The sequence below is a fragment of the Callorhinus ursinus genome, unplaced genomic scaffold, assembly GCF_003265705.2.
Source record: "Callorhinus ursinus isolate GAN/ISIS: 27379988/994484 unplaced genomic scaffold, GSC_fseal_2.0 scaffold8, whole genome shotgun sequence".
Lineage (NCBI taxonomy): Eukaryota > Metazoa > Chordata > Mammalia > Carnivora > Otariidae > Callorhinus > Callorhinus ursinus.
Genome location: NW_027397070.1, coordinates 40,476,974 through 40,501,557, shown reverse-complemented (window position 1 = coordinate 40,501,557; position 24,584 = coordinate 40,476,974). Strand labels below are relative to the sequence as shown.

Here is a 24,584-nt window from a genome sequence, read left to right as displayed (position 1 = left end):
AGTTAGCCCCCTGCGAGGCTCTGGAGTAGTCGGACGATGGCAGAAACCCGGACGAGCCGGGGAGCGGAAAACAAGCCCGGCGACCCGAGCCACAACTCTCGACGCGGAACTGCGGCTGCGCGGAGCGTGGGGCGGGGCGGGGCGAGGTGAGGTGAGGCCGACGCCGCTCCCCGGAAGTGGGTCCAGAGCCGGCGAGAGGACGCTGGCGGGCGGACTAGAGCGGCGCGGCCCGGCGGGGAGAAGGCGACCCGGCCATGGAGGACGAGCGGAGCTTCTCGGATATTTGCGGTGGCCGCCTGGCCCTGCAGCGCCGCTACTACTCCCCGTCCTGCCGGGAGTTCTGCCTCAGCTGCCCTCGGCTTTCGTTGCGCTCGCTCACCGCTGTCACCTGCACCGTGTGGCTAGCGGCCTACGGACTCTTCACCCTCTGCGAGGTAATGGCCAGTCGGCCCCTTCCCGCGGTCCGAGTCGGGGGCTGGGGTTTGGAAGGGTCTTTGGAGTCAGAGGGTCGAGCCCGGACCTCCTGTTGTTGAGTCGGAGGGCGGGAACTAGCTGGTTCCGCCGCTGGACAGCTGTGAAGTTTTTACACCGGTACTTTATCCCTCTCGTGGGTGGTGCTCTGCGGTTCCACCCAGCGTACATTTAGCCCTGTAACAACAGCCTAAGGCTTTAACTTGCCTGTGCTCCACGTAGTACACGCTCACAGTAATTCAGCCCCAAGAGTTCAGAGAACTAGTAAGTGGATCGTCCTCATCCACCACTTCCACTCCTCAGAGGAATCACTGCTGACAGTACCTTCTGTAGTCTTACAGAAACGGCCTTTGCCTCCACAGCAAGAGCTTGATAGTTCTTCCTAATGTTTTTCAAGGCAGTCGCCCCCCCCCTTTCCCCAACCTCAAGTACTTTCTAAAGAATTGGGAAGTTTTGGAGATAAGTTGTTTCTGTGCTCACTTTCCAGGCTCATTCCTATTTTCTGAGCCTCGGTTTTCACACGTCTAAGATGGAAGTGCTCTCTGCCATGCCAGCGTCACAGTATTGTGAGGGTCACGTGCAGTAGCTTTGTGACAGCCCTCAAATAAAAGGAGTCATCCTAATTGTCCTTTTCAGGATGAGTTTAGTTTCATATGTAGTGCTCTAAATTGAATATTATTATTCCAGGAGTGATCCGACCAGAGCTAGGGCTATTTATTTCTATAATTTGGATCTTGTTTTCATTTAATGCATTCATTGGCGTTTTTACCATCAAAGCATGGAAATTTGGTGTAGATACATGCAGAATTAAGACTGCCGTAATTTGTACCAAACTGTCTAAAAGTTTGTTCAAAAGTCAGTTGAAATGGTTAAGTTGCCAGGACAGTCCTCCTCCTTCCCCGTAAAAAGATTTAATTTATAATGTAGTTGAGTTTAACACTAGCCTGCGTTCTGGCCATGTGGCCCTGTGAGGGGGAGGGAACAGATCCTAATTAAATGCCCCGACTGCCTTACTTTAACCTTAGAAGAAAACTAAGGCTTAGAAAGAGTAATAACTTACCCAAAGTCACAAAGCTAGTAAACGGCATACTTGGGCTTCCAACCCAGGGCTGTCTGACTCTGAAACCCTTTCTTTTCCACTATACTGTCTCCTCTTAGGGGACGGTTTGCTTAGGCAAAATTTTTAAATAGAAGTTTGTTTTTATGCCAGCTCCTTTTTGTACTGTCTCGTCCTGGCATGTCCCACTTACCTCCATCAAGTGTCCACGACTCAGTAACCTTATCTTCCTTAAACTCCACTGCAACGTGTGTGAGGGCTCTGTGTACCAAAGTTTCATGTCTTTGTGTTCAAAACTATTTTGTTAGAGTAATGACTCTCAGGAGTGAGAAGAAATGAAGGAATTCATAAAAACATGTGGCTTAATTTCAGCCCCAATGAATATTGAATCGTTAGAATTTCAGACAGAAAAATGAAGTATGAGGAATGCAGGTGGTAATGAAGTTTTGGGCAGGGATTACCTTATTAAAAAGCTGATATGAATGAAATCCCCTCACTTTTACTGTTCTTTATCCCTTCTTTCCTTCTGGTTTTTGAATTCACAGTTCTATTAAAATTGCAGGTTATTGCCATATTTATTCCAATCTGGAATGCTTTTCCCCCTTCCTTTTCTCAACTAAGTATATCTGTCAGTAACCACCACCTCTTCTGTACCAGTGAAATCCTTCTTCCTTGGAAGTCTTCATGGGATATCCTGTGTGCTTTGATGTCTCTTTCTTGCTCTTTCTCTTTTAATCCTTTCTTAGGCACTTACAATCAGTTTCATAGTATTCTCCAAAAATACTTTATATGTATTAATTTTGCCTCTTACACATCTGTAAGGGCCAGGACTGAATTTTATTTCTCTTTATTCTTCCATAATGCTTATTCAGTTCAGACTATGAACCAGACACTGTACTAGATACTAGGCATTTAATTAACTCAAAGTAGATATTTCTGGATCATCAGAGACCGAGCACATAGATTTTTCCATTCTCCATTCATTAATCAACAAGTAATTACCTAGCACAGAGGTCAGCAAACTTTATCTTTAAAAGTCCAAATAGTATATATTTTAGGCTTTACAGGTCTCTGTCTCATAGTCCTGTTCCTTTTTCTTTCTTTTTTAAACAACTCTTTTAAGTGTAAAAACCATTCTTAGCTCAGGGTGGACCAGATAAAAATAGATCACAGGCCCAAACAGGCTCTTGATCCAACACTTACTGTTGTGTTAGGTAGAACGAAGTAGAAAAGTATTTTCAAAGAACACCAGGGGCGGTCAGTAGTTAAAGCAGTAAAAACAGATTTTATTCAGAAACTATTGCAGTAGGAGAAAAGAGTGATCTCAGTGCAGAATTGGGCCCAATTCTGAATACAGCAAGGACAAGTGGGAATTTATAGCCAAAGAGCACGGGGGGGGGGGGAGGGCGGTCAGTGGATGGAAAATGACTAAAAGGAAACATCAGGGGTAAAGGGGGATTCTGGCTAACTTGACATAATTCTTGATAAAGGCAGGCCAAGGTGATCACATGCCAAGGGTTCTCTCTAAACTGACTTAACAAGATTCTTGGTACAGCTTGCTGGGCAATGCAGGCCCAACAAGGATGGACACCACGGATGATGGTTTAGAAGAGTGTGATTAGAGTTAGGTCAAAGAGGGCATCTTGTCAGTAATAAAGAATAGATACTTCCTGCCATCAAGGAATGACATTCATAAATTACTGAATCTGTTTTGTTTCTAGGTCATCAGTGATTTTTTTTCTCCTATCCTTCTAAATAATAGCTTTTTGGGGCAAAAAAAAAAATATAATAATGGCACATAAAAAGAAAATACATCCATAGAAAAACACATCCAACTTCAGAAATGTTAAAAGATTGTAAATGTGTCTTAGAATCAAAGGAATAAATACCTTTTGAGCCCTTAACATGTAAGTTAGTCATTTCAGCTACTCAGCCTTAACACATCAGTTAGTCACAACCCAAAAGAACTAAAAGAGCTCCAAATGATATGATCTTTATTATTTAACAAAAGGAGTCAGGAGGTAGGTCTTGAGGGCATAAGAGGCTCTTCAGGGCCTTTTGATTCTTTTCATGTTACTGCACCTCCACCTCGTGTACTCGTCCTTGGCCTGGCATTCTGCATGGTCTGGCAGAGTAGCATAGTTCCATAGTAGTTCCAGGCATCAAACCCCAAGAGGAAGGGACCTTTTCTTCCTTAGATCTCTTTTTAAGATGACTTCCATTTTTCAGAGGCCCCTTCAGCAGACTTCCCCTCACATCCCATTGGCCAGAGTTATGTGTTCATTTCTAAACCAATCATTGGCAGGAGTGGGAACCAATCATGATTCCAAGTTCTATTAGGAAGGAAGAGTAGCTGTTGAGTACTATCTGCTACACTGTGCTAAGCATTTTATTATTTTGCTGTCTGATTTTGCAGTGTATATTCTGCTGATGGAGCATGAGAGGAAAAGATCTGAGTCCTTAAGTTTCAGTTTTGGAAGAAAAACCTCTGAGAGTGGTGTGATGGTAGATACTATTTTGGTGATGGAGGTTCTCCTCCCACACCTACCAGTTTGTTGTCTGGTTGTATTTCATCATATGCTTTCATAGCATTACAGAGTTGAAATAAAAGTGATTTCCCCTTCTTCCATGCATGTTCCTTCCATCTTTTCAACTCACAGTAGAACACAGGCTTTTTTCCACGCTGCCTAGAGTGGACCAGTTAAATAGCAAGATCTGTGCGGAGGACCATTTGGTGACCTTACCGCCTGTGTCTGGCTCTCTCTTCAGAACAGCATGATACTCTCTGCTGCCATCTTCATCACCCTCTTAGGCCTGCTTGGTTACCTCCATTTTGTCAAGATTGATCAGGAGACTCTGTTAATCATTGACTCCCTTGGCATCCAGATGACTTCATCCTATGCCTCAGGCAAAGAAAGCACTACCTTCATCGAGATGGGCAAGGTGAAGGATGTGGTCATCAATGAGGCTATTTACATGGTAAGTAGTTAAGTAGTAAGTATTACAGGTTTCTCTGGAGGAGATAGCCCATGCCTTTCCCTGGATCTAAACTGAGTCTTAATACCTTGATGTTACAGAATTAAACCTGAAGATTCTGTTCCAGTATTGTAGTGTTTCCTTTTTGGATGGCATGTCCATAAACCATTAAAGTGAAACTTATATTGGAAAGATACATTCCTTTATTTTTATAGAGATTTAGCAGGCTTTCATAGATCGTAAGTTAGCATTTTGACTTTATTTTTTAGCCCAGCTTCAAAATCATCTTCTTGTTGTTGCTGCTGACGTTTCATTGTTTTTCATTTAAAGAATGAGAATATACTTTTCCCTCACTTCAAAAGCAATCAAGTGTTCTACTAAGAGATAACCATTTATAAAAAAGTTTTTAGCCTTCCCTTGAAGAAAAAACAAAAGTTTCACTTAGGGCTCTATTTGGTTTATTTTCTTACAGCAGAAGGTGATTTACTACCTTTGCATTTTATTGAAGGATCCAATGGAACCACATGGGATATCCCAAGTAGTACCTGTCTTCCAGGTGAGCACAGAACAGTTGTCTAAAGTTTTTTCTCCAAAAAAAATCTGTTACCTTTCCCCGTTCTCTGCATTTCTCCTGCTACTAATGTTCAGTAGGAATGTAAACTCTTCTTGTCAAGATTATTTGAGGACACCTGACAGCTATTTTTAGTGAGAATTAGTGATTTCAGAAGTTTCTTTCTGAAGCAAATACAGGCTTTCAGAAATACTACAAATTTATCCAAACTTTAGAGAAAAAAATAGCAATTTCTGCTTATAAATCACCATTCATCTACTTTGTTAGTCTGCCAGTATAAGATTTTACATTGATGTCATTGATCTACACATACTGTTATACCCAATTTATGCCTTGCTTTTTAAATCTAATATACATATTTTCATGCATCTACAGAGTCCATTATACTTATCCTTTTAAATAGTTGTATTATCATGTTGAGTATCGTTTATTTAGCCACTCTACTGCTAGCTTTTGAAATCATCTCCAGGTTACTTTTTTGTCTTGCTCTTACAAAAAATACTTACACAAACAGGATTATAAGTATATAAAGTGTTTATATAGTTAACTGTGCCTTACTGCCCTTCCTTTTCTCACAAAGGTTTTAAGGCTGCTAAGCTAAAACTCTTTTGCATTACCGTTCAAAATTATTTTATTAATGTTGATGAACAATTTCATAGATTTTTACAGTTTGAGATTTGGCTCCAGAGATTGGACAACTTTACCATACTTTTTGGAATTTGTACTTGTTTTTCTACAGTCTTGGCTAAAACAGCAGGTTTAGTTGTTTCCTTTAGTATGGAGGTAAAGGAATTTAAAGTTACTAAATTGCTCCTTAAATGACAGATTTTCCATGTTTCCTTGAATTACCTATCTGTGTTTCCTTTGTTTTAAACTATCCATCTCCTCTGTTAGTCAAGTAGAATCTAGATATTGCTTATGCATTTGTAACAACTTATATATTTTGGATAATGAACTTTTATTAAATATGCTTCCCACATATATTTTTCCCATTCTGTGACTTTTCTTTTAATTTTGGTTGTATCACATTTCATTGTACAAAATACTTTTCGATATTTACATATTAAATTGCCCTTCTTGTCCTTGCAGACTGTTTCACAGCTTGTGACATTTCCAAGAGGGTCTGTCTTGTGTTATTCCTCTTGCTTTCTTAGCCAGTAAGGTGCTGTGTGGCCTGAACTTCTGCCTCTCTGAGCTCACACCTGAGCCATTTAGACCCCCTGCTGCGGGGAGAGATTGAGGTTGCACATGGATGCAGCACTGCTGAGCTCTCTCTTATGTTCATCTTGACTCTGCATTTCTTCCCTTTGGAATTCAGAGTGCCAAGCCCCGCCTGGACTGCTTGATTGAAGTGTACAGGAGCTGCCAGGAGATCCTGGCACACCAGAAAGCCACATCAGCAAGTCCATGAGTCCCAGCATTTCAGAAGGCCAGTATTGTCTTCCATGGGAGATGACTCCTAAGCCATAGTGGCTGGTTTATTTTCTGTATTCTAAACCATCAGGTGGACACGGTCCTAGGAACCAGTATGGATGCAGTGGATCTCAGAGCCATAGAGCAGGTGACTGGGAACCTAACTCATTGTGTGATGTTGAGCAAAGTATTTATGTCTATTTTAGTGATCCCCTTGTAAGGTTTTGCCTACTTTATCAATTGAGGGGAGACCTTAAGCGATATGTCAAAAGTAACGTTGACAAAGAGCACTTTGTGAAATTCCTAAGCACATTCAGGTTTACACTTTGTAGAGATTTGTGGTGCAAGGCAATGGGAAACTGACATCAGATCTCTTAAGAAACATAATTTCCAACTATGCAGTACCCCTGTATAAAAGTCAAGCCCTTCAGGTTCTGGTGAGTAGGAAGAGGTGTCCTACAAAAGACTAGTCTCTGTCCACCTAGCTCCTGTGTTCTGTACAGGGTTAATTTATGATGACTGTCTTAATAAACCGATCTCCTTCCAAAACATACACAGTAATTTCCTGGTTCACAGACAGCTGCTTTTTATTGACAGCACGAACATGGCATTTCAGCCATGGATGTCAAGCACATTAATACTCTACTGTTAACTCAGCATTGTCTATGGTTTCAAAAACATCTTTTGCCAAGAGGGGCGACACGAAAGGCTGGACAGAAATTCAACTTTGGTTTCCAGACATGTTAAAGAAGGATAAACACACAAACTGTAGAAGCCTTTGATTATAAGGCAGTTTCTTCTGTGTAAAATTAATAAAGTATGGGAGGATTCCTGAAGGGCTGGGAAGGAGATAGGGTGGGGGAAATAGCTTGACCCATAAATTCAGTGTGAACACAGCTCCATCCTTGCTTGCTTTTTCCTTGGGATCCTAATTTTTTTTTTTAACTCCCAGGTAGAAAATATTATCCTCATGGGCTTCAGAGACACTAAGGGTATTACAAACTAGAACTGTAATTCCTGCCTTTTACACCAGCCCAGTAGGGGTTATTCGGAGCCTGTGGTACATGTGATGTTTGACTTGTTCGAGGTAGAAATGTCTCAGCTAGTTCCCAAATTCTGGGGGAAAGGCAGCAGCAGAAATGGGAGATGGCTGTAAAATTTCCAGCCTTGCAAAGTCAAGTTCATTTAAAAAAGACACTCTCATGTGCTGCTTTTTTTTTATCATGCTTGTCAGTTTAAAGGGTGAGAGAGGGAAAGCCTACAGCAGCTGAGGTGTTCAGATAAACTAGTTCCAGCCTTGAAGTTTTTGCGGTGTGCAATACACACACACTTTGTTGAAGTCAAAGGCTTGGTTCTTAAATGCTACTGCTAAACCCATACAGTTTTCAGCACGTTATTGACAAATGCTCAGACTGCCTTAGAGCTATGAAATAAAACTCAGTTTCTCCAATGCTGGAAAATCAGAGTATAATGAACTCTTTCGTCTGTTTTTCTGTTAGGGGAGGGTGGAGACAAAGATCATCTCCACACTCAACATAAGGTCTTAGTTGGGGATGGGGGGATATTTGTATCACCAGGATGCTCTTAGCCTATGTGCCTTTTGCCTTTGGACTAATTCCCAGCGGAAGTTCGCCAGAAGTCTTGAGGAGCAAGACTGGATTCTGTTTCTGACTCATCTTTGGTGGCCTCACAAAGCAGCAGAAACGAGTGCATTTGCTTGGTCTTTCAAAGAACAAGGAAACAAGTGACGACCACCCATTCTACAGTAGGAAGCACAGCCTTCACTGAGCCCTGTCTATAGTCATTAAAATGAGGTCATGTTGGACTTACCCCCTGCCCTTGCTTGTACCCAGTTGGGCTGACAGTCCAGTGTGAGGGAGAACAGCTTCAACCTCAGCAGGGATAGTGCCTTTTCCTTGTCCTGTAAGGACAGGAGCTGCTGCCCCAGAGGGGCACTGCAAATGCCTACTCATTTTCAGTGGGGAAGGGAAAAGGTGAGTCTTACTCCTTTTTCTCCAGCCCTGTCAATACCTTTCCCATCTGGGAACGGAAGTCCAGTTTTAGGGAGTTCCAGGCTTTTGTCACAGTTCAGGTGAATTGGAAATTTTATTCCTATCTTGTTCAGGGATGTTGGGAAAACTTCAAGTATAAATCCCCACATAAGGACCATGTACAATATAAAAGATACTAGCCTTCCCTGAGAGTATCAGTGCAGAAAGCCTTGATTTACAGCACCGATGCCCTCAGTAACCAGTAACAGTGGACCATTCCAGTCTGTGTCTAGAATCGGGCAGCATCCAGAGCTCAGTATTCTGGTGAAAAAAAGTGGTTTCTATACTCGGTCTGGATTTTTAAAAGTTGGGCCCTGAAACATAAGGCACCTAGAGAGTAAAGGTTTCATGGACACTGAAATGCATTTCATAGAACAAACAGGGTGGGGTTGGGGGAGGGCTGTCAGGCCCATCACAGTAGATCATACCCCAGGATACAGATCTCTGATCCCAGAGGCACCAGGTTCGGAGCCGGGGGCGGGGAAGGGGTAGGAGAAACATTCACAGCAACGTTGGCCCTCTGGCAGCACAGGGAACAGAAGCAAAGAACTGCTGTCCGTCCAGTTCCCATAGCTGGTGGGCAGCAGGTGGGTTGGTGGGGGGCTTCACAGCTGCAGAGCAATGGTTCATGTAGCTGGCCATGATGAACGTAACCTCTGCAATCTTGAGACAACAGAAACAAAGGAATTGAACTGGCCTTGGTTTGAATCCTGACTTTCTCACATACTAGCTGCTACACTGGGTGCATAAACTTCCTGGGCTTCAGTTTCTTACCTCGTAAAAATACCTGGGAGAAAATGTCGGGATCATTTCTGTAAGGTTCAGGGGCCCAGGGAAATGGGTGCCTGCTGGTCCGAAGGGCCACTGACACAGAGTACCCTCCTGAGAACAGGAGAGGCGATATTCTGCTCTGCTCCTCTCCAAGCCAGGGAAGCAGGCCTCCCTGGAGGAAGTGTCTATATCCTCTCCTTTGGCAGGGGTGGTATTAAAAGGAGGAGGTCGGGGAAACTCGCAATTTTAGGATTGAAACAGCAGGGTTTCCACCTACTCTCAGAAGGGAGTCAGGAACTAAATCAGAACTTGGGTTTTGGAGTCTTTGTTGTTTCTGCTAGTTCGCATCTCCTGCACTGAGCCAGGATACAAGGCCTTAAAGCAGAAGAGGTCTCTGGGATGGACTTTACGACCTTAAGGAAAGGGGAGCACATGCAGACTGTCCCGCTTGGGGACGGTGCTGACAGAAGGCAGGAGAAGAGAGTGCACGGAGGAGGAAGCTGGCCGCCCTGGCCCCTGGGTCGGCTGCAAGAGGAGCAAGTGGGGAGCAAGTAGGCATCCACCTCCAGCCTGTGCGGCCCCGGGCTGCAGGGGCTGATAGCACCACGGGAGCACCTGGACCAGAGCGTGCGCCCTCCCAGCCAGCCCCTCACCCGCCAGCTCGGCAGCGGCTACTGAGCTACAACCTGACCTGAACCCTTTGGAGGACTGATTATAGACAAGACCAAAGTTTTACCTGGGGCAGGGCTCTTCTCAAGTACAGTCATAACCCAGCTTCCTCCCTTCACTTCAAGCCCTCCTCCTCAGACCAGAGAGATCCAAGTAACATGGTTTAGCAGCTGTCAGACCCACCTTGGGAGCAGCCATCCGGAAGAGCAACTTCTCAATGTGGCCTTTCGCAGAGCTCTGGTCTGGAATGGATCTAATCACAAGCATGAAGTCATCCCGGCAGCCGCCAAAGGTCATTACTGAAGAGTAGGGGTAAGTGATGTGCACTTGCTGCAAGAAGAAGCCAGTCAGTTCTGGGGAGACTTCCCAGCTGCCTCCTGAGCCGAACCAGCACCCACTGTCTCTGCCAGGCACGGGAAGCCTTAACCAGAAAGGGAGAACCTGGAAGTGGTCCTAATGTAGAGATCTACATCTTGAATGTCGATAAGCTGTGTCTAGACTAGAGGACAGCAAGGCTTGGGTGGGGTGGGTAGGGAAACCATGGTCACTTAGCTCAGGCCTTTGAGTCTACAGAGGAGAAGAAAAGGCACTGTTCAGGAGAAGGAAGGGTCAGAGAGCCAGCCCTTATTCTTTCGTACCATAGTGTTGTGGTCCAGGATGCTGACACCATCCTCATTCACAGCAATCCACACCAGAGTGCTCTCCTTGGAAGATATCTGGGCAGGCTGGGGAAACAGGAAAATCCCATCAGACATATCCACAGCTAGGGATGTTCCACCATAAGAGCTTTCGGAGGAAGAAGGCACATCCAGGAATCTGCTAGGCAGTGATTTCCAACCTTTGTCTTGTATTGGAAAACATGAAAGATGGTATTTGTACAGCATGCTGAAGTAAACAGAAGACATCTGGCTTTGGGGCTCTGGCCACCTAATTACCACCTCGAGAGGGGAGGGGACCCACAGTACCCTGGTTAGGAGGCTCTGCTGCAGAACAAGGCCAGCCCCAGCTGCTTGGTCATGGGCACAGAGAACGGGCTGTGTTCTCCTAGTGCTCACAAACGGACAGCATAAAACCCACAGGCTCTCCCCGCTGAAGTGCATCTTGGTTCAGCCAATTTCCTACGGGCTGAGAAAGAAACAGGAAAGCAAGAATGCAATCCTTTGGGCTTTAGGCTCTACTAGTGAGGAAAGTGGCTATTTGGTAAACAATTCCTGGTATGACTAATTTTCACTGCCACACCTGCAATAGGGCAATCCAGATTTCCTAGCTCTCCTACCCAAAAGACTGGGGAGGGGGATGGACATGTCCTCATTTTCAGAAGCTTTTCCCAACCTCCCAGACTGAGAGGGTCCCAGGGTACCCTGGTATATGCCTTTATAACACTCCAATACTTCTCCTTTCTTAAGCACTTATGATAGCTTGTAAAATAACTTACATGTGTTATTTAAAGAATACATATGATTATCTGATTAACATGTATCTCCCCTACTAGTGGAAGCTCCACTAAGGCCAGGATGGTATCTGATTAGCTCATCTCTTGCAATCTCAAACAGTGCCTGAGACCTAGTAGCTCGGCAATTCTTTCCTGAATGAATGAGTGAATGTCCACTGTCTATACCGTCAGTGAATAGGATCATGATCCAGCTTTGAGGACATGATACTCTGATTATGAATAAAGTTATGCATACCAGACACCTGGCCAAGAAAAGTTCCAGCTGAAATTACTGCTGGCCACCTGGGCTTCATGCAGGTGAAATTAACTGTTGCCTGAGTAGTTAAGAGGCCCCTGTGGCCATGCTAAGTCAGTAGAGATGTATTTGTTTAGGTTATATATTGTTCTTTTACACTTTTTAAAAAATGAAAGTATTCTTGAGGTGGTTGTCATGTCAAGTTTGAACCCTTGTGTGTAAATTAGTTGGTCCTATAATTTTTCTTTAGGGGTAGCACTGAGAAGTCAAAAAGGAAAGATTAAAGGACGCCTGGGTGGCTCATTCGGTTAAGCTTCTGCCTGCCTTCAGGTCAGGTCATGATCCCAGGGATCCTATTGAGTCCTGTATCAGGCTCCTTGCTCTGTAGGGAGCCTGCTTCTCCCTCTGCCTGCTGCTCCCCCTGCTTGTGCACGCACTCTCTCTCTGACAGATAAATAACTGAAAACCTTAAAAAAAAAAAAAAAAAGATGAAGGTCATCCAGAAATCATCCTGGCCCAAAAGCAGTGATCATAACTCTGCTCTGGACCGTGGAAAGTGGAGGCCAGAAATGGGTGGAGAAATAGCACCCTCTGGTGGTTGCTAGCGTGCAGGCAGGCCCTGCAGCCTGGACTGGCTCAAACAGGAACAGATGTGGAGAGTAGTAGCTTGAGGAGAAATTTAGGGCACGTTCCTGAGGGTGTGGTAATCACTCCTTCCCCCGGAAACCATCAGCACCTACCTGAGCAGCAAAGAGCTTAGCACCAAAGAAAGGCCATTTCCGGGCCACTGTCAGGTAGATGCGGATGCACTCAGGAGGGGAGCAGCCTTGCAGGGCTGCCCACTTTGTGGTCAGCAGATCTACCAGGTGCCTGGTTTGGATGGATGGAGAGAAATGGGCCAGTGAGATGCCAACAGGTTTTCATTGCAGCTCTGAGGCCATCTCCCACCCTGCAGCCCCTGCCTCCCCACAGCAACTCCCTCCAAGACCTTGCAGCCTACCTCAGCTGTTCAGGGGGTGCCCCATGTCTGTAGCGCCTCGGGTAGAACCTGTCCAGGACCTGCTGGAGGTGATGCTGAACCTTGGCAGGGGGTGTGCTCCCAGGGCCTAGTGGGCTGGGCCTCTCTAAGTCCCCATATTCTACCTGGGTTGCAAGCACATGGAAGAAGCAGTCAAGAATCCGGAGGTGGGTGGGGTGGGGCTGGGGCTGCTGGAGAGGTGAAATAAACCATCACTTCATCACTTCATTGATGGGGTGTGGATGGATGTGAAAACACTTCCTGTGAACAGACCCTTCATCTCAAGTTTCACAGACACTAGAGAAACCACCTTATGGTCCTCAATTATTATTTACATCCACTCTCCTTTTACAGCGGGGGTTAAGTGCCTTATCCAAACACACAGTTCATTAGTGGCAGGCAAGGGAAAACTATGGATCTTCTGGCTTCTAATCCAAACATGAGATCCAGGACTGAAGATGCTATAGATCCTAGAGTATTGCAGTGTTCCAAATGTGGCCTTTGGAATCACACACCCGGCTCAGATCCCAGCTCTGCCATCTGCTGGCCTTGTAACCCTGAGCAAGTTATTTAAATTCTCTGGGCTTCCATTTCCTCATGTGGGGATAAGAACTAACTGGGATAATACGTATAAAGTACTTAGCAGAGGACCCTCTATGGAGTATTCAGCAAATGTTTATTATTATAAAGGTCAGCTATTATTTCCCCTTCCTCTCCAGCATGTACATTCAGACCCTCCTCTCTCATGGGAACCCCGAGGGCATCCCAGATACCTCTGGCAAGACAGCCTCCTAAAGGTAATAGGGAGAGAGTGGAAGTCCAAATGCACGTTCCTCTTCCTGATTCTACTTACAATGTTTTACAGTTGTAAGTACAAATCTTATCACATCTGTTACGTGATATACATCATTTCAGTAGCACACTGAAGTACATAGTACAACCCCGTGGGGGAGGGCAGGGAGGCATTTTTGTTTTTGGTATATAGAGAAGGAAACTAAGGCAGAAACCACCGCAGTGACTTGGCCAAGATCTCACGGTGGGAAGGTGGCCAGTGCTCAAGGGCAGGGCTCTGGATTCCACGTCCAGAGTTCTGCATGTAATCTCTACCCGCAGTGAAGGGCTGTGATGGTGAGGAGTCAGCTTCCCTCCACAGCCAGAGACAGCCAGGCCACCCTCCCCTCGGGCACCGCAGGGTCTGCGGTCTCCTGTTTCAGGCTGTGTGCTACGTGCCCCCCTGTGAGCCCAAAGATGGTGCCCTGATCTTCCCAGTTCCTGAACAGAACCTTACCTGGGCCATCAGGGCAGCCATCTCAAGAGCCAGCTCCTTGTTGACAGGAAACCTCCCTGCCACTACCTCCCCGCTAGTCTGGGAGGCCAGCAGCAGCCGCTCCCGCTCCGTCTCCCCTCTGACCTGACTCCGAAAGTACAGCCTGCAGGGAAGATGGCGAGAAGCAGCCAAGACTCAGCTGGGATCCCAAATGGATGAGGTCATCTTGGCAACTGTTTATCTTGATTTCCAAAGAAAGAAACTACGCTTTTTATACCATCTGTGAGCCTATTTTCTGTTGCCTCCAGAAAAATTTAAGCACGACCCAGGGCTGACCCAGGGCCGTGAGCGCTCATAGCAACAACGGCCCGGGGTACACCTGACCGCACCACTGCCCTGCTGGGTCTGCTGAGGGGGTCTGCTCCGGAGCCACAGCTTCTCAGGGAACTGGATGAGTTCAAGATGCCAAGAGAATACTGGAAATCATGTGCCTGGAGACAGACCTGGGATGGGATTTTCTTATCCAAATGGACAAAAAATCATGGTATCTACTTCTATATTTGCTGGAGCTATTTATTCTTGAGCCTTGAATATCTAGCGCTCATACAAAATTTCACTCTTCTAATGGAACCTGTGCAGCCACCCCACAAGGGTGGTCCGTTTTCCTGGCAGGGGTGTGTGTGTGTGTACATGCAGTTCAGGGACCAAGAGCCTGAGCTGCCCAGGGTCTCACCAAGGATCACCAGAGCCAGCCTGGGCCACCACCTACTGCCCACAACACAGCGCCGTCTGTGGACGCGCTGTCTGTCTGGCACAGGCCCAAGGGTACGGTGATGAGTGCCCCCCTCCCCCTCCCCCTTGGCCGGCGCTCGGGACCTGTTCTTGTACATCAGCTTCACAACACGTGTGCCACCCTCGGCCTTGCCAGAGTGCAGCTCCTTCAGGGCTTGCTCCCACTTGGAGATGGCATCACAGATCTGAAACAGGCAGGAGAGGACAGTCAGAAAAGGCCCTGACGAGGGGTACAGGTCCCACCAGGGGCAGGACCCAGGGAGAGCAGCAGGGCAGAGTCGAGTGACTGTCCTCCATCAGGAGGCTGCTGTGCAGGCCTCATGCGCCTGGGACCAGAGGTGTCTTACAACGACCCCCCAGACAGAGCGGTAGAGCCCTGGGCATGGCATGAGCAGAAAGCCTGGGATGCTGCCCCCCACTGGCCTTGACACCTGAGGGGGCCTCCCCGGCGGCTAGGAAGGCCTCCGTCAAAAACCGTGGCCTCCTATTTATTACCAGCTCCATTTCCCTTCCACTGACCACTATTCTCTTCAACAAGTACACCTGGAGGCCTACTGTGTAACCAAGCCTTACAGACACCCAGACATTTACAAAGAGGACACGCGCGCAGTGGTTCCGGGAACAGTAAAGGACTGGAGGAGGCTTTGTCCTGTTTCCATAAGAAGAACAGACACGGAACCAAAACCCTCATACTCATCAACACTACAACACATTCCCACAAACACTTAACATCCCCCATGGCACTAATCCCAGACCACAAGACAAGATAGGTCTTAAATCCCCTTCAAGGGCCTTTCGCTTGTAGACGTGCCACATAGATCTACCTGCTTAAAATGTGGTTGAACCTGTAAGCACGGCAGAGGCCCTGGCACCCAGGGCAAGAATGAGGTGCAGTGCACAGCACACATCAGCGAGTCCAGGGGGACGGCCGTCTACCTCTGTGTGTGTATAGGGGCAAGAGCCTCCCTGTCCTTCCTACACCAAGCTGAGAAGCAGCTTTTCCCCTGGATACCACACAGCCCCTCAAGGGCGGGGGTGAGGGATATGGGGATATTCTCTCCAGAGACAAGGGCAAAAACAACTTTTCTCTGCCTGTACAGGTAGGTTTTCGGATGACACAGATTCTGGCCAGGGGAGCACCTTGGGCTCCCAACCTAACAGTCTGTGGAATAGGAAGGCACCCGCTAGAGCGGCTCTTTCCCCACCATCCAAACCCTGAAGCCTGGAGGTATCCCAGGAGGGGCTCAGTTGACTCAGTGGGGAGGCCATCACCTTGATGCTCCCCTGCAGGCAGTGTTCCAGGTCTCTCCCGGAAGGATCGTCTGTGAAGAGGGCAAAGCCAGAGTGGGAGGACTTCCTCATGCCTGTCTCTTGGTTCAGATGCTGGAGGAACTCATCAACTGTGGAGGAGCCATCAAAACCGACCACCTACACGAGAGAGGGGTTAGTCCCAGAGAAAACTTCTGGAGAGGAGCTTGTTAGGGCTAGTGGAGGGCTGTGAGTCTGGAAGGTGGGAAGGCTTGGCTGCAAGGAGCAAGGGCAAATGCAAAAGCCGAAGGAAGCTGGTTTCTCTAGTCACGTGCAGAGGGTGCATGCTTCAGGGACAAGCCCGCCCGCTGTAAGCTGGAGTCAGCAGCTCTGCTGCCCCTTCGCCGCCACGCTTTTGGAGGCCTTTGGTCCCACCACTTTCTTGGTCAATGTCTCAGCTTCCCTGTTCACGCTGCGGCTTTGAAAGATCTACTTCCCACGTGCCAAACAGTGAAGCACTTTTGCAATTCAAGCTCCTTTCTCCCTCCACACGGAGTTCACAGTCCCACTCCCACCTCCAAATCCCAGGCCCGCCCTTCTGCTGCTCTGCCTATTGAGAATCTGTCAAGCCTAAGGAGGTTTAACACCCACCTGGCCCGAAGGTGTTCTCTGGGCTAGGGACAGGAGAGGACCGAGGACAGGGAAGCCAGCACGGCCTCCTCACCTGGTAAGTCCCATTGGCGAAATGCACAGGGATGCTGAAGGGCGAGGAGTGGTGGAAGGGGTTGCGCAGCAGAATGGACACCACTTCCATGCGGGACGGTCTGGCCTCCCGCTCCCCAGTCTGCAGCGTCCGCTCCACGGCCCGTTGGCAGTAGGCGGCATACTGGCCAATTTCATTTCTAAAGAGACGGGGGGAAGAAAGAAGATCCCAGAGAATCCACTCATCCCTGCTACTCTGACCTCTTGGCCACTGACCCCGACCCAGCCGAGACCCCATCTGCAGCGGGGCTGGCGGTGAGAAAAGCCCTGAATGCTCTGGTCTGTGGTGTTCATCTGTCTTTATGGGTCTATCTGTTGCAGGCGGCTCGCACAGATATTTTCTCCAGAAGCCAGAAGAACGGGGCCACAAACCATGAAAATGTAGGAATGATCTGGGGACACCCACAAGGCATGCATGCGTACACGGACTAGGGTGCAGAGCCGCCCAGGCACGGCCAGACCTCCACGCGCCCACTCGTGTACACAGCGACGAGCAAGTCTCTGTGACTGCCGTGCCAACCTCAGGGGCAGGGCAGCCTGGTCCCTCCCGGTCCCCCCCCGCCCCCCGGGCCCGCTTCCCCATGCACGGGCAGCAGGAAAGGATGCTCACGCACCTGGGGTCCGCGTGGCGCTGGAGCTGCTGTTTGATGTACCAGAGGAAGTGGTGCTGAGGCAGGAAGAGTGGGGTGCACAGAGCCAGGAGCTGCCAGCACTGCGGGGGCACAGGCAGCATGGGGCGGGTGCCGGCTCTACAGCACCTCCCTCACAGCCCTGAGCTATGGAGCCCGTAGCACTCGCCAAACCAGGGCTCCCCCCCAGCCCTCTGTGGCCGCCAGGATGGCCAACCTGGTCAGGCTTCATCCATCACACGATCAGACCAGGCACAGCCGTATGGAGGCAGCCCACGGGCTACCATGCTTAGAGGGTGCCTGCCCAGCCCCCTCCGTCCACCTTCCTGCCCCCCCACTCCTGCAGCCCCTGCCCATGGCTCTGGTCGGCTGCTTGCCCCGGGGCTACTCACCTGTATGAGGGAGCACTTCTGAGGCGGGCGGCAGCTGGTCTGCTTCATGAGCTGGCAGTAGATCTCGCTCTGCAGCTCGGGGTGAACCAGGCAGACCTGCAGGGCCGTCTGGGCCAGAGACACGTGGTAGTCCACCGAGGCTGCTTCCACAGGCACGTTGATGAAGAGCTGGCAGGACTGGCCGGGCAAGGATGGTGGGCACGGGCAGACCCACAGCCCCTCGGTTAGTATCCTTGGTTGACAGTGGGCAGACCGGGCCACTGTCCCCCCAGGGCCATCCCCCCAGGGAGGCTCCGGTTCACCTTCTAAGAGGGAGCACTGCCACTGCCCGCGGCGTCTTGTGCCCGCTACTTTGGGATAGCATCCTGCCTTCTTTAAATGTGTCCATTACATAAGCAAGACATCCATTTTTTTAAAGACAATATTCAGATGGACACAAAGTAGGTCAGACTCTCTCAGGTTCAGAAGCAACCTAAACCTGGCCTTTCCTGCTGTTCACTCCAGGAGGAGGGGAGTTTCTCAAGGGGGAGTCTCACTGGCTCTTCCCCAGGAAGCCGTGAACGCCTCCCCGCCGTAACGGGCCGAGGCGAGGACCCGGGGGTGGGGGGACTCTTTCCCTTCCACTCAGATCCCTCTGTGAGCTACCCCTACCTGCACGGGTTCCACCCCGGCATCACCACGGTGGGCAAACTGCTCCAGGGAGAGCCTGGCCCACTGCGAGGGGGCACCTGTTGGTGGGCCTGCGCTCTGTTCCCGTTTTACCTTGAAGAGCTTGAGAGCCTCCGTCTGCAGGGCCTCCGAGGGCAGGGTGGTGAGGGAGGTGTACAGCCCGTCTTTGCTGTAACACAGCATGGGGTGCCTCCAGAGAGGAGAGTCTGCCCAAAGCACAGCACCGGGAGCGGAAGCAGTTACTGGTGAGGGGACTTGCCTCCCACCCCCACCCCCTGTGGATCTGTGAGGAAAACAACGACGGACTGTCCGGACACACGAGTCGCGCTGGGTTTATATCCACAGAGTGTGGGGCACGCAGCTGTACCCCTGCCTCTAGCGGGCTCACAAGCGAGGCTCACAGGAAGGTGCCTACTGCTTTGCTCGCAGGGAGGCAACAGGGGTGAGTACGTGTGCTTGTGGGTATCTGAGTGCAAGCATGTGTGTGCAGGGGCGGCCCCTCCCTGCAGGGTCGGGGCTGGATGGAGAGCGCACACCAGCCTGACGTCAACAAGTCTCGGAGGAGCAGGGAAGGGGTGTATGGCGTGTGCCATTAGTTCCTCAGGGTCCTGAGGATCAGAAGCGAAACAAAGACCTTGTAACACCCCAGGCTTGGGTTGGTCTAATCCCAATGTAGGCTTCATTCTTGAGTTAAACTCTTACTATGCACCAGCTACCTTCTTTCCTCAGCCCTTGGCCCAGCAGGCAAACCCACAGTGAGCAAAGTAAAACGTTGACCTGGGTCACTGGAAAGTCTGTTCCCAAATCAATGCCCCCAGATACAGCCTGGTCACCTCAGTATCTTCACCAGAAACAGGGGCTCTGGAGCTTGGATGGGAATGTCCTTCTTTCTATGGCTTAGACAGTTTTAAAACAGCTTCGGGGTACAGAAATGCTTTCTTTGGGTTTTTGACCAACCATTACCCAGCCACCACCCTCCAACCCACGCAGGGATGGCCACCCTTGCCTTACCTGGGTCTCCCTCCCCGTCCATGAGTTTTCCAATGAGCTGCTCATAGGTAGTGCCGACCCGAGCACTGCTGCCCCCTGCAGCCACTGTGAGGTGGTACAACCACGTGTCCTAGAAGGGGATGGAAGCCATCGGCCGAGACTGGAGTGGGAAAAATGGAGACGAGGGCTCCAGAGAAGTTTCCTTGAAGGGGCCAAGCCCAGGGTGAGCCTAGGCTAGTCTGGTTGGCACAAGTCAAGGCCACCAGTCTCTAAGAGGAAAGACTTGGGATCACGCAACATGAACCCAAGTTGCTAAGCTTGAGGCGCTATCTCATGGTCCCAGTGGAGAGACACTGGTCCCTGGGAGGGAATTCACTATAAGGAATAGTCCCAATCAGGGAATGCTAGTTGCCAAAATGTCCAGGAAGGAAAGAAACTTGAATTTGGGGAGGTTGGGAAGGAAGGAAGGGAAGATGGGAATCACAGGACGAAGCTCGGCCGTGGAGGCCCAGCCCCCTCGCTTACCTTTTCGTGCTTGGTGCCAATGAGGAGGTAGGTGGGGCTGTGCTCTGGGGGGTGGATCGCCAGGGTGCAGTGGGAGGAGAGCAACCGCCGGCTTCCTCCAGCCTCGTAGTCCTCGTCTGAGTCACAGGATCGATCTACTTCCTCTATGCGCGCGTCCCGCACAGGCAGATGGCCCAGGGGTCGCTGTGGGCAGGAGCCTTCCGTGAATGGGAGAGCCAGCAGGGAGCAGGGCAGTCTCCTCTCTCTGAACCCTCAAGCCCTGTTGGGCTGGGAATCATGGATGTGGTCGGGTCATGGAATGAGGGGGTTAACTACAGCTCCCTGGCTGAGGCTTGCCTGAAGAAGCACAGACAGACCCCACAGGTAGAATCTGTGGGCCATGCACACTGGCCATTCAGGCTACAGGGACCCAGCCAGCTCTGTACACTTATGGCTGCCTGAGGTGGGGTCAGTGGAAAAGCCGGGGCCTTCCATCAAGGACATGGAGCGACAGGAATGTGGTCTGGGGAAAGCAGAGTGTGGGTGCTGTCAGGAAGCCAGGAAGTACCTTGTCCTCATGACTTCGATAGTAGTAGAAGGTTCTCCCAACAAGAGCACACCAGACCAGCTTGGAATGGCCATGTTTTACCTATAGGACAGAAATTAAGACCAAGTGATTAGAACCAGGTAATCCCAGAAGTAAATCCAGGACTGCCAAAGAGAAGCCAGAGGAAGGCAGGTCTCAGAACCCCTGGTCAAACTCAGGTCCTTAGTGGAGATGCCACCCAGATGCCCTACTAACAGGACCGGCCCTTTCACATGGAGAGTCCGTGGTGTGTACCCTGTGACACCCCATCCATCCTTGCACCACACGCCATTAAAAGATTAACCAGGCCAATCGATGTCCTGTCCCAGGGAATACGGACATAGCTGTAAGGATGCTGAGGAGGGGGTGCAGGGCCATGCATGGGGGGCTAAAGCCCCCGGACAAATGTAAATCATGAGGGCACAGCAGGTGCACAAAAGGTGGAGACTGACTCGAGCACAGACTGAAAACGGAAGCAGAGAGCGAGCCAAGAGCACCGAGCTGGCTCACACAAGTGGCCTCGCTTCCTCATGGCGTTCTGGCCTAGGTCATGTGCTTCCTTGTTTACTTCCATTTTCTTGAGGATAACAAGTACTTCTCTGCTCCTTATAGCCAGAAGAGTCCTAACTCAAACACCTTTAGGTGTTTGGCATGGCCTGGCATCGGACATCTTTGAGTGGCCACACCTACCTCGCCTACCTCACGGCTTCCCACTATTCATACTGAGGCACGGTGGGCGCAGGTGGGCGTGGGCAGCAACTCCTAATAACTCCTAATAACCTCAAAATAGGTCCTTTCCCTCCTGTCCTGACAACAGCTGTGGTGCTCACAACCCTGATCTCTGTGTTCATTCACTGACACCCTGAGTGGTCAGACCGTGTTTGAGGCCCACCCGCTAGTCCCATGAGCCAAGTCCTGCAGACGGGCTGTAAGGAGCGCCGCACTCGGGCACCTGGCTCCCCGGCCTCTCGGGAGGCCCGCGTTCCTCCTCACCAGCCCCTCTCCTACCTTGGTCAGCCAGCCCTTCACAGTGGGTTTGGTGCCACCCCGCGGCGGGGCTGGAGGCCCCACAGCCTGGACCTTCAGCAGGCTCTGCAGTACTCGGATCCACTCCTCTAGCAGGCCCGGCGAGTCCGCCGTCAGGTAATAGGTTTTCTTCTCAGAGATAAGCTGTGGAGGCGGGATTGGGGGCGGGGGCGGGGGGACGGCAGGATGGCATGCCGGGGACCGGGCTCCGAGGTGGGCACAGATCCCTGAACCCACCGGGCCTTCCCTCTCCCCACCCCGGGACCCCCTCCCTTCTTTCCCTTGTTCCCTTCTCCCCGTCTCTGCTACCTTCACTCTGTCTCGCACATTCAGTCTCTTCTTCCCTCCGGGTACTCACAAATTAGGGTCACGTCCACATGTCTCTAACACATGCTCATTTTGCCCCAGCTTTGCTCCATCATAGTCCCATCCAAACCCAGCACCTCTTTGTCCAAACCACTGGCTGCTAGGAGCCCGCCCACCTGGAATGTCTGTGCACCTTCCCCTCGAACAATTTGGCAACGGGAATTCAGTTCCACTTGACCCTGAGGTTTCCGGATGACATCACTCTGTAAAGACAGGAATGGGGAGGAACACGGTAGGAGCCTTCCCAGAGCACATCATTCTCCCTCAGACCTTACTCCAGGCCACAGGCAAAGGGGAAGGTGATTCCCAAGCTTTCCTGGGCTATGGTATGGTGGGTAACTTGTTCTGGATCCTGGTTCTAGCTAAATGGAGCAACGATTAGAGACATGGGTCCGTCTGACCCAGGCCTCAAAAAGTATAGATTGAGTCTTTAAAATTGGATCAGAAGCCACCATGTTATTACTGAGCTATAAAGCCTTTAAATTCTTTCTACTCCATCCTTTGCCAAGTGTGGCAAATAAGTGGCATACACATCACCATTCCCCTTCCCAGTGTGCCCACACACCTTACTTATCAGCCAGAGCATGCCCACTCATTGAGTGATTCGGGCCCGGAATCCAGACACATGGCCTTTTCGCTTTCTTTCTACCATGAATGTTGGTTCCCCAAGGAGGTCCTGCCAAACTAGATCTCAACATCCAAGGCTCCCTAATTCCAAACTGTACAGGAAGGCGGTAGAGGAGGTGGTGGGCTCTCTGTTAGAGCAACCCAGATGATGTGAGGGCAACCTGGGAACAATTCTTTTACAGGACCAGGAATTCAAAGAAATGAACTTCTGAAGTAAGAAGGAATCACCAAGCCAACTCATCTAGAACTGCCTTTCACTGCTCTGTGCCTGATTTCACTCCAAGAGCCAGTGACCAGCCTCATGGTCCCATGTGAGACTCAAAGCCCCCGGCGCCCAGCCAGGCTGGCTCTCCCCACCTGCCAGACCTCTGCCCTCTGCCCTCTGGCCGGGGGCCCCACCGACCCTTCTTCTAGCCCCTGCTGAAGAGTTCTGAGTTTGGGCTGGGGTCCTTTTGACTACTGTCCTGGGGGAGGAGGGTCTCACCGGGGACTTGTAGTACATAATCTGTCCCTGTCTCAGGACAAACCAGCGCCTCTTCCACGTCTTCACCCGGCTCCCCAGTTTTAGCAGGTAGCCTGACTTCTCCAATGACTCCTGCAGGGGTGAGAGGGTATGGCGGGGGGAGGGAGAGGAGTGGACAGAAAGGGGGAGTCACTTGGGGTTTGTAGATGTCATACAAGCCAAAATGGCCCCATTGAGTTACTGCTTTGTCGTCAATTAAAAACAAATTCTTGAGAAGCTACTAGATGTATTTTCAGGGCACCATGCCCTGCTAAGGGTTCAGACACAATTAGCATAAAGCAAGGTGGCCCCGTCAGGGGCTGCATAAGGGAGAAGCTGGTCAGGGAGGGCGTCCCGAAGAGCCAGACTGAAATGGCCTTGGAAGAAAAAGTCAGCTTACCTTCAAAGCCACGCCAAGGGGAAGAAAAGGCCATGGTAGGCAGCAGGAAGGGAGGGGGAGGTTTGGGGAAGAAGGGGCACATCAGCCAGGGTGGGGCTAGGAAATGAGGGATGTGGGTTTGCAGCACAGCTCTGAGCCTTGGGCTTCTTATCCAGAAAATGGGGTCCTCATCCTGAGAGGATGGTGAGGACGCGTGAGACAAGGCATGAGGAGTACTAAGCACTGAGCACGGTGTGTGGTGCTCTGTAAGAACCCCAGAAATGTCCGCTCTCGGCATTCCAGGGTGAGAACACATGGGAACGTGTGGGGCCGGTGGGCCACCGTGGGAAAGCCCACTGGCTACTCCTGGCTCGATGAGGAGCTCACTGGGTGCCCTCTCCTTCCTCACAGGGTCTGTGTGTACCGGACTTGGGACCTGCCCGTCCCCCAGCCCACTCCCTGGCGCCTCACACCTGTCACGGCCCCCCCGCCCCCGCCCTCCCCCCCCCCCCGGGCCCCCCCCCCCCCCATCTCAGGCTGAGAGCTCCAGGCAGGCAGCCTCTGCTGGAGGCCTGCTCGCATCCCTCCAGGCTCACCCCGCCCAGCCCCGGCCCCTCGGTGGAGTAGGAGGAGGTCCGCTGCAGTTTGTGCTCTGGCTCGGAGTAGTCGCTGTCCAGCGAGCAGGCGTCCGGGGGGATGGCGTAGTCACCTTCCGAGCTCAGCGAGGACATGGAGACGCCTGCCAAGGGAGGAGGAGTCAAGGCCTGGGTCCCAGCCCGGGAGCCGCAGCAGCCTTCCTCACCGACCCCGGGACCTCTGAGTCTGGAGCTGAGGTTCATGGGCAGAGAACAAGCAGGGGGCCCTGGATAAGCCCACCCATGGGAGGAGAAGGTTGGCCACTTGCTGCCCTGCACCCTCCTGCTCCCTCCCCTGTACCTCTCTTGATGGCCCGGGGGCTGCCCAGTCCGCTGGTCTTCCTGGACTCAGAGCAGGGGACCGAAGTTCGGAAACTCGCCTGAGAGCTGCGGTCATCATCGGACCCAGAGGATTCGTCCACAAAAGGCACGGTGCTGATCTGCGTGGCTCTCTATAAGACAGGCGCCCTCCCCCGCTGCAGCTCACCTTGCAGAACACAGCCCTTCCCGTGGGCACTTGTACTC

The 24,584-nt window shown here is 50.5% G+C and overlaps 2 protein-coding genes across 8 annotated transcripts in view; one reads left to right on the top strand and one right to left on the bottom strand.

Moving 5' to 3' along the window:
* The first annotated feature begins 166 nt into the window (after window positions 1-166).
* Window positions 167-7,049, top strand: PIGH (phosphatidylinositol glycan anchor biosynthesis class H). Of its 6 annotated transcripts, none has more exons than XM_025869840.2 (4): window positions 167-434; window positions 4,298-4,507; window positions 5,013-5,060; window positions 6,394-7,049. In XM_025869840.2, exons 1-4 carry the CDS (start codon window positions 255-257, stop codon window positions 6,484-6,486), a joined length of 531 nt encoding a protein of 176 aa, XP_025725625.1. In that variant the 5' UTR covers window positions 167-254; the 3' UTR covers window positions 6,487-7,049. The 6 variants fall into 6 exon arrangements, with proteins under 6 accessions (XP_025725625.1, XP_025725624.1, XP_025725621.1 ...); XM_025869839.2 differs by having other exon boundaries at window positions 4,980-5,060; XM_025869838.2 differs by having other exon boundaries at window positions 168-434; window positions 4,977-5,060.
* Window positions 7,050-8,090: 1,041 nt separating this feature from the next.
* Window positions 8,091-24,584, bottom strand: part of PLEKHH1 (pleckstrin homology, MyTH4 and FERM domain containing H1) — a 48,225-nt gene continuing 31,731 nt past the window's right edge. For both annotated transcript variants that reach the window (XM_025869833.2, XM_073895400.1), the window contains exons 10-29: window positions 24,361-24,511; window positions 24,021-24,163; window positions 23,028-23,138; window positions 22,033-22,119; window positions 21,533-21,694; window positions 20,507-20,587; window positions 19,960-20,142; window positions 19,456-19,564; window positions 18,538-18,650; window positions 17,776-17,952; window positions 17,369-17,466; window positions 16,717-16,894; window positions 16,017-16,172; window positions 14,829-14,929; window positions 13,974-14,115; window positions 12,668-12,810; window positions 12,408-12,537; window positions 10,618-10,704; window positions 10,163-10,309; window positions 8,091-9,202 (exon numbers count right to left, since the gene is read on the bottom strand). In XM_025869833.2, coding sequence (XP_025725618.1) covers window positions 9,041-9,202; window positions 10,163-10,309; window positions 10,618-10,704; window positions 12,408-12,537; window positions 12,668-12,810; window positions 13,974-14,115; window positions 14,829-14,929; window positions 16,017-16,172; window positions 16,717-16,894; window positions 17,369-17,466; window positions 17,776-17,952; window positions 18,538-18,650; window positions 19,456-19,564; window positions 19,960-20,142; window positions 20,507-20,587; window positions 21,533-21,694; window positions 22,033-22,119; window positions 23,028-23,138; window positions 24,021-24,163; window positions 24,361-24,511 — 2,661 coding nt within the window. In that variant the 3' untranslated portion in view covers window positions 8,091-9,040. The remainder of the gene's footprint in view (window positions 9,203-10,162; window positions 10,310-10,617; window positions 10,705-12,407; window positions 12,538-12,667; window positions 12,811-13,973; window positions 14,116-14,828; window positions 14,930-16,016; window positions 16,173-16,716; window positions 16,895-17,368; window positions 17,467-17,775; window positions 17,953-18,537; window positions 18,651-19,455; window positions 19,565-19,959; window positions 20,143-20,506; window positions 20,588-21,532; window positions 21,695-22,032; window positions 22,120-23,027; window positions 23,139-24,020; window positions 24,164-24,360; window positions 24,512-24,584) is intronic.

What these genes read in the sequence shown, in the direction of transcription:
- PIGH (XM_025869834.2), top strand. Translation starts at nt 255, where the DNA reads ATGGAGGACGAGCGGAGCTTCTCGGATATTTGCGGTGGCCGCCTGGCC. An exon ending in GACTCTTCACCCTCTGCGAG is followed by an intron (nt 435 to 4,297) that starts GTAATGGCCAGT and finishes CTCTCTCTTCAG; the next exon opens with AACAGCATGATACTCTCTGC. An exon ending in TCAATGAGGCTATTTACATG is followed by an intron (nt 4,508 to 4,976) that starts GTAAGTAGTTAA and finishes ATTTTCTTACAG; the next exon opens with CAGAAGGTGATTTACTACCT.